The sequence below is a fragment of the Phoca vitulina genome, unplaced genomic scaffold (genome assembly GCF_004348235.1).
Source record: "Phoca vitulina isolate PV1807 unplaced genomic scaffold, GSC_HSeal_1.0 scaffold18, whole genome shotgun sequence".
Classification (NCBI taxonomy): Eukaryota; Metazoa; Chordata; class Mammalia; order Carnivora; family Phocidae; genus Phoca; species Phoca vitulina.
This window is the reverse complement of record NW_022589721.1, coordinates 33,555,994-33,569,840: the sequence shown is the minus strand read 5'-3', so window position 1 is coordinate 33,569,840 and position 13,847 is coordinate 33,555,994. Positions and strand designations below refer to the sequence as shown.

Genomic DNA, 13,847 nt, shown 5'->3' with positions numbered 1-13,847 from the left:
GCTGGGCTGTGCACACAGCGGGCAGAGAGGCTCCTTCTGGGCTGGACGGGGACGGCTCCCCAGCTCTGGTCCTCCGGTGCTCCCAGCTCCTCCGAGCGGGCATGGGGCTGGACTGCGCTGCCTGCCTCTCCCAACAGGCTGGAGTCCCGTGGTGGTCGAAGTGCAGACAAGCTCTCCCCTGTCTGTCTGCCACATTGGCATCTGTGAGGGGCCCTGTGGGCCTCGGCCTCACTAAGGCATAGGGAGGGCCTGCACAGGGCCTGGGAGACGCCAGGAGAGTGGTCATGGGGGTCCTGGAGGCTGCAGTGGGCTGGGTGCCCCGAACCAGGACCGGCGGACCTTGGGGGCAGAAAGCAGAGGCGGGCGGGTGGCCCTGCCTGGGTGTGTGGGGTGCATGCCAACCCCTCACCTCTCACTTTTCCACCTTCACACGGGGCATCTCTTCCTCTAGTACCCGCCCAGTGCCACCTCCCTCAGGGGCTGCTCCTCAGCTCCCTCCCCCAGAAACACCTTGACTGCCGTATCCTGCACCCGGGGTGAGAGCCCCAGGGGCAATGCTTGGGTACATGTCTGGAGGCTCATGAAGCAGGGCACCCCGAGGGATGCATGGGCCATCCTGCTGTCCAGCATGGCCTGCCTTTTCCACTCCAGAGCCCCCCCTTAGTGTGCCCCCCCACGCCCCACGGTGGCCTCCCCCCACCGCCCACCGCACTCCCTGGCACCCCACCGCGTCTGTAGCCTGGTGCCCTGGGCGGCTCAGCCCTGGAGTCATGCACTGACAGGCTGCAGCAGTGGGGCATGGGGGGGCCAGCCTGTCCCCTCCTGGCTGTGTGACATGCAGTGTGACCCGGGTGTTCCTGTCTTTGACATGAGGACCCAGACCCTCCCAGCGGTGTCCTGTGGGAAGGAGGCAGTGAGGGCGTCCGTGCCTGGTGCTGGGCTCAGCCCCGCAGAGGTCCAGTCAGACCTGGCTGCAGTGGGAGGACGGCCAGAGCAGGGGTGCGGGTGGAGGGAGCCGTGGGGGACGGAGAATGGCCTCAGAGGGTAGCAGTGCTTCCTGAAGGGTCTGGCGGCTGCCTGGGCCCCCAGCTCAGGAGCTCTGCTGCGGTCCCCAGAGCCCCGAGACCCCCCGCCCCGTGTTGCTGGAGGGTGGCCTGGCTGGGGCGGGGTGTGGGGAGCGGAGCTCTGCCTGGAGGCCTGTGTGGGGGCGCTTGCTGATCACCGGGTGTGTGGTGCGGCTCCTGCCCGGAGGCTGGACTGGACGGGGCAGGTGTGCCTGGGGGAGGGAAGGGGGGAGGGTGGGTGGTCTGGAGCCCTGACCCATCCTCAGGGGGCCATAGCAGTGCCTCCTTCTAGTGACCGGCCTCACCCACCTGCCTCACGGGGGTGCGGGCCCTCATTTGACGATGGAGGCCAGGTACCTGGCAGGCTGCCCCTGCCCCCATGCGGTGCTGAGGGCCTGGTCCTGTCCCTGGAGCCGGTCTGCGGCTCGCTCCTGCTGTCGGCGCTCCTGTTCTCCATTCTCGCCCAACCTGACGGCACCCCTCCCTCTCCCTGGTTTGCAACGCGGGGGTGAGTCCGTGTTCACGAAGGGGGCTTCCAGCCTGGAGAGGGGAGGTGACCACCCAGTGTCCCACTCCTAGTGTGGGACAGAGGGGACGGTCTCCCTGGGATGTTCTGACCGTCACAGGTTGTGGGGGCTGCTGCATGCGTGTCCTCTCACTTGACCCTGTGCAGGTCGAGGTGGCCCCATGTGGGGTCCCACGCGGGGGGGTGTGTGAGAAGTGTCTGCTCAGGGTCTGCCCAATGCCGCCCGGGGGGGTAGGGCTGAGGCCCGGGGTGGGGGGGCAGGGTGGAGGCCCCGGTGGGCGGTTGTGGGGGCAGGGCAGAGGCCCTGGTGGCGGGATAGGGCCCTGGGGTGCCCCTGGCCCCGAGTGGGCAGCACCTTCCTCCCCTCGGCAGGATTTGTGTCCGGATCGGCTCCGAGGCGATCAGGGAGGCCTGGATCACGCTAATCCAGCACTGCACGGGGCTGGGGCTCTTGGAGGGGCTTAGTGCTGACGGCCCAGGGCTGCTGTGGAGGCACCAGGCAGGCTCTGTCTTCCTCCTCCCAGAGCTCAGACCAGCCGGATCTGGCGCCGCGTGAGCTTCTCATTCCAGCCCAGTCACGCGTGTACGTGGCTGCAGAGACGGAGCCGGGATTTGCTTAAGAACCGGGGTTGGGGGGACACACTTCCAGCCCGCTCTGTCCTCTGCTGTCAGAAGTCATCCGCGGTGGCATCGGCTCCCATCATTTGGGCTGACCTGAGATCTGCCGCTGAGTCCTTGGAGCCGCCTCGGGGCCCGGGGCCTCCCCGACTCCGTCAGAAAGCTGAGGCGGGGGAGGGAGGACTTTCCCGGGCCGCACACAACTGCTCCCGGGAAGTGGGGGTGCCGACACCTGTCACCTTAACCTGGGGACGCTGTCAGGAATTGGGCGTGATGCTCAGCTCTGTCTCTGGGGGAAGCCTGACAGCAGCCCTGGGGCCAGACGCGAGGCCTGGAGGCCAGTGGGACTGAAACCTCAGAGCTGGTGAGCCAGATTGGCAGGTGCTGTGAGGAGGCTTGTGTTGGCTCCAGGATATCTGGGACTCAGCTGAGAACACTCAGAGCTGGGGTGCCTCCGCAGCTGGGGCTGGAGCATCTGGAAGCTTCTTCACCACTCACGGTCAGCAGGCAGATGCAGAACTGAGCTGGCATGTCCCCCGCGGCATCCGCACGCGGGCTCCCTGTGGCACGGCAGCCTCACGGGGGCTGAACTTCCTCGGCTCAGGGCTCCGGCGCAGATGCTCTAGCGAAGAAGGTGCAGTTGAGCCTGTCCTGATTCAAGGAGAAGCGACCCAGCCCCACCTCTCAGTGGGAGCGGTCAGAAGCTTTTGCAGCCACTCTTCAAACTGCTGCAAACTCCAAAGCAGCAGTGGGCGTGTTGGAGGAGCCCCCGAAACGGGGGTCTGCCCGGGGGGGTCAGTGAGGTGGGCACAGGCCAGACCACGTGGGCCTTGTAGGCCTGGCACATGGCTTGGGCTTTATATGCAAAGCAGTGGGAAGCCAGTGGAAGGTTCTAGAATGCAGTGGCATGATGGATGGCCGTGAAGGCAAGTTGGAGGAGGAGAAGGTCACTGTGGGTGGAGGGAACTGCCGGAGAGGCAGGGAGGATTGCTGTGTAGGGCCTGGACAGCTGCCCCCTCGGCCTGGACAGCTGTCCCTTCGGTCTGGTGGGTCAGGGGCTGAGCTCCTGCCTGACTGGTGACCCCCCCCCGACCCCAGGCAGCTGGCACCCTTGAGCATCCCCGATGGCCACACTGCTGTGCTGGGGGATAGCCTCGCCTGTGGGACTGGGTAAGGGCAGGCCCGGGTGCTTGCCTCAGGGGCTTGGGACCGGTGAGCACATGTTGGGCACATGCTGGGCCCACAGAGCACGGGCAGTTCCTCCTGGTTTCCCAGAACCTCCTCAAGGCCTCCATGGCTGAGTAGTCCACTGTTGGACGTCCCTCCAAATCCGTAGGTCAAAACCTAACCCGGGGGACGGGGCTAGGAGCGGGGCCTCAGGAAGGGGAGTAAGTCCTGCAGGGGCAGCCCTCACAAATGGGACGAGCGCCCGTGTAAAAGGACCCCAGAGAGCCCCCTGGCCCCTTCCACCCTTTGAGGACGCCGCAAGGAGGTGCCATCTCTGAACCGGAAGGCAGTCCTCATCGGACACGGAAGCTGCCAGCGTCCCGATCCTGGACTTCCAGACTCCAGCCGTGAGGGGACTCGTCCGCTGTCTCTAGGGCGTCCGGTCGTGGTATTTGTTAGAGCAGCCTGAGCATGCTGACATACCGCTCATCAGCTGACGGGCTGGGGACTGTTTCCTCTGGGTCGTTATGAGGAAGGCTGCTGTGGGCGCGTGTGTGGACGAGCGTTTTCTGTTCTCTCGAGGGGGCACCTAGGCGTGGCATTGCTGGGCTTGGCTGTGTTTAACGCTGGGACGCTGCCAGACTTTTCCACGGTGGCTGCAGCGCCTTACCCCCCCACCAGCAGTGCGCGAGGCTTCCGCCTCCTCCACGTCCTCGCCGACACTTGTTACCCACCCGTCTGTGACTGTAGCCATCTGGTGGGGACGAGGCGCTGTCTCACTAGGATGCTGATTTGTATTTCCTGATAACGACGTTGAGTGAGCATCTTTTCACAGACATGTTGACCATTTGTGTGTCTTTGAAGATGTGTCTGTTCAGGTCCTTTTCCCATTTTTGAATTGGGTTTTTTGGTCTTTTTATTGTTGAGATACTCTCTCCTTCTAGAAGCTTCTAGCCAGTGCATCCCTTGCTCTCCTGGGCTTTTGCCTTCCCTGGTGTGGGTCATGCGTCATTCTCCTTTGCTGGCTCCTCCTCCTTGTTCCAGCCTCTTTCCTTCTCTTGCTTCCTTCCCATGTTGGGGGAGCACACATCCGTGGCGTTCCTGTGACACGCTGTCCCCTGAAGAGACGTAGCTGGTGGCCGTGGGCTCCCCTCACCTTCACCTGCCCTGGCTCTCCTGCCCAAACGTGTCTCCTCCCTGCTCTGCTCCTCCAGAGCTCCTGGGCCTGAGCCTCCAGGCCCTCCTTTGACTGCTGATTGCCCGCCCTGGCCACGCTTCGTGTGCGACGCTGCCCCTCACTTAGCCTCCTGACCCCTGCCTCCCCGTGCAGCTCGGCCGGATGGCGCCCCTTCTTCCGCAGACTTGCCTGGGCACCAGAGGCTGGGGGGCGCCTGGGTCTTGCTGGCTGCCTGCTGTGTGTCCCGCCTGAGCCCTTGAGCTCCCCTGAGCCCCTGGGAATGCAGCATGGGGCAGGAGCCCAGGCTAGTTTTTTTGTTTTTAGCATGATTATCCAGTTATTCCCCACTATTTGTTGAAAGGATTATCCTTTACCTGTTGTGAGCACCTTGGCACCAAGGTAACCAAAAATTACTTTATCATGTATGTGTGGCTGCATTTTGGGTTGTTCTGTTTCATTGGTTTGTACGTCTGTCTTTCTGACAGCACCGCGTTGTCTTAACCACTGAAGTTTTAGAGTAAGTCCTGACATCCGTCCTGGACGCCTACAGCTTTGTTCATCTTTTTGTGAAATTCTTTTGGATACTTCCAGTGCTTTGTATTTCAATATCAATTTTAGAATAGCTTGTCAATTTCTGCTATTTCCTTATCCTGCTTTAATTTTACTTGAGATTGCATTGACTCTATAGACCAACTTAAGGAGAATTGACCTCTTAACAATCTTGAGTTTTCCAACCTGTGAAGATGGTCAGGATTTCTCTGATGTAAATGTTCTTCCATTTTCTCCGGCAGTTCCTTATAAGGCTAATGTGCAGGTTTTGTGTGTATTTTATTCAATTTATCGTTAATAATTTCGTGTTTCTTAATAGTATTCTACAAATTATTATTGTTTAAATTTCACTTTGTGGTTGTTGGTTACAAGAATGCAGAAATACGCCTGATTTTGTGTGTTGCCTTGTGTCCTGGGACTTCACCTGAACAAGTTCTCTTCTTTGTTCTGGTTTTCCTAGAGTTTTTATAACGAATATGTGTCAAATTTTATCAAATACTTTTTGTAATTTATATAATTTACGGAGATGGTTTTCTCCTTTTAAAATTTATTCTGTTACTATGAGCATTTCATTCATTGTTTTTTGAGTGTTAGGTCAACCCTGTGCTCCTGGGATGGAATCCTCTTGGTCATGATCTATTATTCCTTTCATGGGGGGCCGAGGGGGTGCCCATTGGTCAGGGCCAGGCAGCCAGGGCCACAAGGATGTCTGGAGATGGCCCGTCTCCATGCTGCTCGTTTTAATAAAGAACCTCGTAGAGAGACCCACTCACAGTGTGAGTGCACACACCATAAACAGGAGGAGACCGGCAGAAAATGAAACACAAGGAAGGAGGGCTGCAGCCACAGTGAGAGCTGCCGTGGAAGGGGGAGCGGGGCTCACCTGCTCACAGCAGAGAAGACAGAAAACCAGCATTCACAGGCCGCCTAAGAAGCCAGCAAGCCAGTCACGAGGGAAGGAGAGAACGAGCGTACAGGTAGAATAAAGTTCATTCATTCATAAAGCATGAACCAGTAACAAACAAATAAGAACAAGAGAGAGACCAGGACTCCAGATCCAACACGAAAAGGCTGATTAGGAAATACTGTGAATCTGTTATGACAATAAACTGATACTTCATAACTAAGGTGAACCAGAAAAATTTCTCAGAAGATATAAATTCTCAAAACTGATTCAAGAAGAAAGGGAAAACCTAAATAGCTCTCTGTCTATTGGAGGATTTACGCGTGTCCTTAAAAACATTCCCACAAACACCCAGGATCGGAGGTCGCAGTGACCCTACACACTCCCCAGGATGCGGAGCGCTCACCTTTCCCAGCGCAGTGAGCACCTGAGCACAGACTAGAAGAAAACGTGCTGCACGTCCCTGTACACAGTAGCAGAGATCCTTAAAGAGACGTCGGAACGCAGGCTCTCCCAGCCGTGGAAGGGACTGTCTCCGCGCTGCTTCTGTGTTCTAGCCGGGGGGCGCAGCGGGGCGGGAGTGCGAGCACTTTGTGACATCAGGGCAGAAGTGGAGGGGGCGGTGGGAGCAGGGACGGGGGGGGGGCGAGCCTGCCCCCCCAGGGGAGGCGGCCTCCATGAGCCGGAGACACTTGTCCCGCTGCCCCCGTCCGTCCAGTGTCCTCTGTCCGGGCGGCTGTTGCTGGTCACAAGCCCTGGGCATGGCTGCCTGTACCCGTTGTCCATCAGGGTGGCTGCAGAGGTGGTAGGGGTGCAGGCAGCGAGGCAGGGGTCTGTCCAGCACGGTGAGAACGGGGACGAGGTGACAGGAGCGGGGACTGTGCTTCCACAGAACACACGCGGCCGTACCTGAGAGCTCTGGGGTTTGGAGGGCGTGGCTGGACTCCCGGGACGGGACGTCCCAGCTGCAGGCTGCTGGTGAGATGCAGGGCTGGGCACGAGGGGGCACGTGGGAGCAGTGGGCGAGAGGTGGCCCGAGTCTGGGTCGGTGCCCGAGGGTCGCGCTGCTCTCAAGAATGAGAGGAGAGAGGCTTTGGGAAGGGCGGCCCCGGGGCTTTGGCTGGAGGGACTGGAGGGACGGAGTTGCCGTGGGTGAGCCCGCGGAGGGGCGGGTGGTTTGGGCACGTGGAGTTTGAGATGCCACTGCACATCCAGGTGGAGGTGTCTAGCGGGCTGCTGGCGGGGCCAGGCCCGAGTTCAGGCCCAGGTGTGGACGGGTGTGGGGGACGGCGGCACACAGGTGACTGAAGGCCACGAGGCTAAAGGAGAGCACCCAGGAGGTGAGCACGGGGAGCGAAGAGGGTGGTCCAGGGTCTGAGCTCCAGGTGCAGACACAAGAGGTCAGGGAGGTGAGGACCAGCGAAGCCCCTTGAGCAGCATGGCCCCAAGCTGGGGGGGGGCTGCCAGGAGGGCAAACTGTGGGCCATGGGGTGGGAGGGAGCGTGGGGACCACGGGAGGAGGTGCAGTGAGGAGAGTGGGGGGCTCAGTGGTGCGCAACGGTTGAGTGAATCCGAGGGGAAAACGTGTTCTGCGGTTTCCCGTAATTTGTTGGTGGCCTGGTGGAAAGGGTGCTCACGCTGCGGTCCTCAGATGGCACCTGCCCAGGCTGGCCTGGGCGCGCCTTCCCATCCCCCCACCCCGCCCCCCGCTCTATGCTGCACCGTCTGTGTGGCCTCAGGGCAGGTGTCAGGGACCCAGGCGCAGGTCAGACGGTTTCCCCACCCCTGCCACGCGGGGTCTTGCAGGGGGCAGAGGGGGCATCATGCTGCAACTCAGAGGGTCAGGAGGGCTCCTCTCTGGTGCATGTGCCCGCAGAAGGCCCGAGGGCAGGGTTTGCCCCCAGTGTCACTCTGTCCAGGGGGGCCATGGTCACCCCGAAGCAGGTGAGGAGCTGGTCTTTTCAGTCCCTTCGCGGTCACACTCAGAGCCACAAACTACAGTCTGGGGCCCGGCCCCCAGTGTTCTCGGGTCTGGAGGTGGGAGAGTCACCCCGGCCCACAGCGGGTGCCGGGGCGTCTGCGGCCACGCCGCTCCCCCAGCTCCCCGACCTCGCTGACCCCCGGACTCTGGGCCCAGGCTACTGCCCAGACGCAGCTCGTGTGTGGGGCATGCAGGGGCCGTGCGGGGAGGGGCTCCTGACCGTGGCAGCTCGGGAGTGATTGCGCTGTGGGCCATCCGCCCAGTCCAGGCTCACCCCTGTCGCTCTCTCCCTCCTCCCTCGCCCCTGTCCCTGCCTTCTCCATCTGTGGGTGTGTCCGTCCGTCCCTCTGGGCCTCTGACCCTCATCCCCTCCCGTGGCTGCTCTCTTGTGCCTCTGGTCCTCCTGCTGGTTCTCCCGCTCCTGTTGACTTGTGCCGCTGCGACCCCTGACCCCTGCTCCTGCTCTTGTCCGGTCACCTTTCTGCCACCCCGGCCCCTCCCCCCGTCCCCTCCCCGTCCCCTCTCTCTTCCCCGGCCGCTGCAGGCACACAGAGCAGCAGGAGACCAACAAGACCATCGCGGCCAGCACCGGTGCCCTGAGGCAGATGTCGGCGCTCCTGCGGGGCTGCTCCCGGGTATGTGGCCCTGGCGGCTGGGGGGGCGGGGGGGGGGGGGAAGGCCTGGGGCCGGGGGGCCCCTGGGGAGATAGGTGGGCCCAGGATGCCTGCGCTGGTCTGGGCTTGGCCGGTGCGCCCCCTGGGCCGGAGCTCGATGTGCTCGCTGGGCACCTGCCGTATGCCCGGCGCTGCCCTGGAGGCCCCGAGTCCTAGCCGGATTGTCTGGACAGAGACGCGTGACACCCCGCCCCCGCCGCCTCCTCCCGTCACCCACCCTCCACCCCTCACGACCGCGTCCTCACCCACGCCAGTGCCCATCATCAGAGCACACACGTAATCACGGGGTCACAATTGCCACCATCCTTGCAGCCACAGCCCCTTCACAGCCCTGACCCTCATCACGTCACCTGTGCCCCTCCCCATGCAGCCCCTCCCCCGTCCCCTTCACCCCTGACCGCTTACTTCCCTCCACCCCCTTTTACTAGGTCAGCACATCCCCATCTTTGTTATCCACGCCCTCTCCCATTCCCAAAGGCTGGGGGCGTGTGTCACAAAGCCTTAATTACTCTTAAACCCTCGGCCATCCTGGGAGAGGGGCCGTGTTCATGAGTAAAGCCGTAGCTGTTCCTCGCTCATCACACCCTGCCCAGGGCGCCTGCCCACTACACCGGCAGACCTGGGTGCCTGTCCGGCCCGGGGTGTGGAAGTGTGGCCTCTGCAGACAGAGGCTGGACCATGCTGGGGAGGGTTCCCGTGACAGGCCCGGGGAGCTGACTCTGCCACCACCCAGTGACCACGGCGGTCCGCCGAGCGAGAGCCGGTGCAGACGCCACGTGCTGTGTGGCCCTGGGCATGTTGCTCACGTCGGGTGCGTCTGGCCGTCCTGCCTGTTGCTGTCCGCAGCCCCTTTATCTGGAGGGACGCCGAGGCCTGGAGAATGTCCTGCACAAAGCATCTCAGCCAGGGAGGAGTCTCGGCTAGATTGCCCCTCTGGTTTTTCTGGGCCCACAGTCCATGTGGTGACTGTGTGCACCACGAGGGCCAAGACTCCGAGCTTGAGTTCCTTGGGGGGTGGAGGGATCACCTTTAGTCTAATGTGTCCTTCCATTTGTCTACCCACCCACGTAGCCACCCGTCTGTCCATCCATCCACCCATCTAAGAACCCAGCACACACTGACTGAGCACCTACTGTGTGTGAGATGCTGAGAGAAGGCCACAGATGAGGCTCTCACCGTTCCGTGGTCGGACAGCCTGGCTGGGAGGCGCTGGAATTGCTCCCTGCTGCCTCGGAGAAAAGGCTGTGCCCGTCACACGGGGCTGATGCTGGATCAGCCAGCCCGGAGAGCGCTGAAGAGGCCCTGGGCTCTCGGCTCTGTCCCGGGACACACACAGAGTGCCCCTCACGAGAGCCTCCCCCGGACACTAAACGGGCTCCTCAGACCCGCAGTCACATGGGGCCACACCGAGTCCCTCTGAAAAGTGCCCATCAGAAAGCTGGTGCCCCTGGACTGTGGCCAGCCTGCTCTCCTGCAGGGGCTCACGTGAGCTGCAGGGTGGCGGCAGAGGGGCGGGCACCAAGCTCGGGGCTGAGTTCCAGTTGGAGGTAGAGAGAGGCCCCCCGGCAGGGGTGGACACTCTGTGACTTGAGATGCAGGGTCTGCCTCTCCTGGGAGATGATGGGGGCAGGAGGGTCCAGGAGTCCACGTCGTGGTCCTGGTGCAAGGGCACAGGGCCCTGGTGTGGCTTTGTGCCGGTGCGGCGTGGAGAGACGTGAGCGTCGGGTCCTGGTGGCCGGGCAGGCAGTGCCGGGTTTCGGGGCTGGCCGGTCTGCCCCCTGCTCGGCAGGACGTCTTGAGCGCTGGCTGTGTGCCAGGCATCACCCGGGGCGCTGGGGTGCGTTGGCAAACAAGACGTGAAGGATGGAGGCCGTGCGCGCTGCCGAGCGCCTGGTGGTGGGAGGGAGGTTTGACGAGTGCAGTTCTGACCCTGGGGGTGAGACCCAGCCGGGCGTGTGATCAGCCGCAGGTCCCTGGAGTCAGCGGCCGGGCTTCCTGGCCTGCCTCCACCCCCGTGCAGCCATGAGCCCACTTAGAACTCAGGCTGAGGCCTCCTGAGCCGTCAGGTAGAAGTCGTAACACTTCTCGTTGTGGGGACCAGACAGGTGCATCGTGGTGGAGCAGCGCCTCGCTCCGCAGCCAGGGCTGAAGATGCGGGATCTGCTGGGGGTGGCGTCTACACGGGTCTTTGATGGCTGGGGCACAGTAGACGGGGATGAGCCCGGTCCAACAGCAGAGCGGTGGTGGCAGCGTGAGGCTGCGGATGGGGGGCCGATCGTGGGGAACTGCAGCGCCCAGGGATGGAGGAGGCCGCGGGCGGGACAAGGCCTCGGCTGTCCTTATAGCCCACATTCTCCCTTTGCAGCAGGAGTGTGTTCAGCTGGACCGCCTGAAAACTCAGCTCGCGGATGCCATTCAGCGCTACGGCGTGGTGCAGAAGGTGCGGCTCCCCAGGGAGACCTGGCGGGCCGGGTGGGGTGGGCCTCGGGCCCTGCAGCTCCCCTTCTGGCAGTCTTGTCCCTGGGTTGGCCTGGTGGGGGTCCCGTGCCCTAGAGCAGACGGAGGGCCAGGCCTGTAGACAGCCGACAGTTGCCAGGAGCCATGACCTCAACGTGTGTAGTGAGGGATGTTGACCTGCGGGTGCTGCCTGGGAGGCATCTGGCAAGTGGGAAGAACGGGCATTCCTGTTCTGACAGGTGAGGACACTGAGACCCAGGGCTTACGTGTGGGGGAGGGGGCCATCCACCAGATTGTTGGCAGAGCCCGGCCTGGCACCCAGCCCGGCTCCCAGCTTTCCCGAGGCCCAGGATAGCTGCGTCCTGTCACGGAGCTGAAGGTGGGCTCTGCTGTCAGGTCTTGTCCACTACCTTGTGCTTATCTGACCGTTTCTTCTCTCTTCCCCACCTTTTCTGTTCTTCCTGTCTTTCTCCATTCTTTAACAGAAAATTGCAGAGAAGTCCAGAGCCCTGCTTCCCACGGCACAGCGGGGTGGCAAACAGCAGGTGGGTGCCGAGTGATTCCCGTGGTCCGTGAGCGTTAGGTGACGGCCTAGCACCCAGTGCCCTTTGTGCTTGGGGAGAAGTGGGAAGCACTGGGCAGAGGCCCCATCTGAGGGGGCCTGACTTGGCAAAGAACCTTTTTAAAAACCAGCATTTTGACCTTAGTTCCCTGGCATAGGCTGGAGACGGAGTCCTGAGTGCGGACAGTTCTGCGTGCTGCGCAGGACTGACTTGGACCCGACCCGCCCTCCGGGGAGCAGAAACTGATAGACATGGGAGGCGCGAGTATGCCTGGAGTCCTGGATGAACAGGGGAGAGAGTGGACAGAAACAGCATTTGACGGTGTAACGGCTGAGATTTTTCCAAGGCTTTCCATATATTTCAAGCCACAGCTTAAAGAACCTCTGTGATAAACAGGATAAACTTACCTGTACTCATATCGTAATAAAAATTTGAAAACCAAAGACAAAAAAATCCTAAAAGCAGATTAAAGCCCGAGAAGTCACGTCATTTTTCAAGGAGTGACAAGACTTACACCTGATGCCTGAGGTGGGTCCATGGAAGCCGGACAGCAACGCGGAGCCGTCTTTAAAGTGCTGAGAGAAAGTGGTTGCTCACGTGGAATTCCATGCCTGCTGAAAATACTTTTCAGAAATGAGGGTAGAATGAAAATGTTTTTGGAGAAGCATAAACAGAGGGAACTTGCCATTGACAGAACTCTGACAGGACCACAGGGAAGTGGTCCTGGGCAGACGGGTGCCAGCGGGAGGGGCCGTGCGTCCTGGAAGCGCTGATGTGTGGACACATCTGAGCTAACGTTGGCTGTTGAACAATGGTCCCTCCTTGCGGGGCTTGGATGCGGAGCAACTCCCAGGAGCCTGACCGGTGGGCGGCACAGGAAGAGGGATGAGCCGCGTGGACGCTGCGTGTCTGCAGCCTCCGAGAAGCGACAGGAGCTGTGGCCTACGGCAGCTTGCGGTGAGCCAGTGCGTCCCGCCTTACGCAGGGGACGCTGACGGACAACACGAGAATATCAGTTACATGGTAAGTTAATATAAACAGGAAATAATAAAACATACTTGACTAATTTAAAAGAAAGCCAAAAAAAGAAAAAAGAAAACAGGAAGGAAAACAGGAAACAAGTTGTAAGATGGTAGATTTATACCAGGTTTGTTTATAACTCCATCAGAACGACCTGACCCCTCCGATGAAAAGGCCCAGATTGTCAGACTTGGTTAACTATAAATCCAGAAACGTGTAGAGAGTTAGAGGATGGACAGAGATACGTGTGAAGCCACCGTGCAAGGAAGACCGGCGCCCCGTGCCCGGGTCAGAGCGAGCGAGTCCGTGCGGAGCGGCGGCCCTGCCTCACAGGACAGCGTGGTAATTCACGTACAAGATGCGGTTCTGCCTCTGTGCCTGATAACATAGCCTCAAAATACGCAGGACAAAACCGACAGTGATAAAAGGAAAAATGGTAAATCCACAGTCACAGGTGGAGATTATAACACACCTGTCGAGACGACTAATGAAGGAAACAGGAAAGTTCGGGGAGGGTCTGAGAGACTCTGTCAGTGTGATTAATGAACATGGTCTTGCCAAATGGTCGCACGCGACACGGTAACCAGCTGTGGGAGAGCGTGCGGGAGAGTGTGCGTTCCTGCCGGTGTGCAGCGCGTGCTGGACTCTCCAGCCAGTCTCCGCAGGTTCCAGAGGGATGACGCGACCCGAAGTACGTTCTCAGATCAGTGCAATTAAACTCACATTTGATACCAAAAAGGCAATTTCCAGGCTTGGGAATGAAAATAATACAATTTGAAGGAACCCATAAATCAGAGAAGAAAGCACAGTGGAAATTGGAAACCATCGTGAAGTGAACAATGGAGAGAATGCAACAAATCCAAACTTGGGATGCAGCTGAAGCAGTGCTCCGAATGCTTCCCTCAGAAAGAAGAAAGTGTGAAAGTCACAGAGCTCATTCTCAATCTCATGAAGCTGAGAAAGCAACACCAAATTAAATTCTAAGAAAATAGATAGCAAAAAGCAGAAATCAATGAAATATAAAGTAGATGCATATTGGACAAGTCCAACAAAGCCAAAACATTTTTTTAGAAAGATTAATAATAAATCCCACATGATTAGTCACGATATATAGAGAACAGATTACTAGTATCAGGAATGACAATGA

At 60.0% G+C, this 13,847-nt stretch overlaps 1 protein-coding gene across 3 annotated transcripts in view; it reads left to right on the top strand.

The window, feature by feature from the left end:
- TSNARE1 (t-SNARE domain containing 1) overlaps nucleotides 1-13,847 on the top strand; it is a 144,814-nt gene that overhangs the window by 52,593 nt on the left and 78,374 nt on the right. For all 3 annotated transcript variants that reach the window (XM_032415702.1, XM_032415701.1, XM_032415700.1), the window contains exons 7-9: nucleotides 8,531-8,621; nucleotides 11,026-11,100; nucleotides 11,603-11,662. In XM_032415702.1, coding sequence (XP_032271593.1) covers nucleotides 8,531-8,621; nucleotides 11,026-11,100; nucleotides 11,603-11,662 — 226 coding nt within the window. The remainder of the gene's footprint in view (nucleotides 1-8,530; nucleotides 8,622-11,025; nucleotides 11,101-11,602; nucleotides 11,663-13,847) is intronic.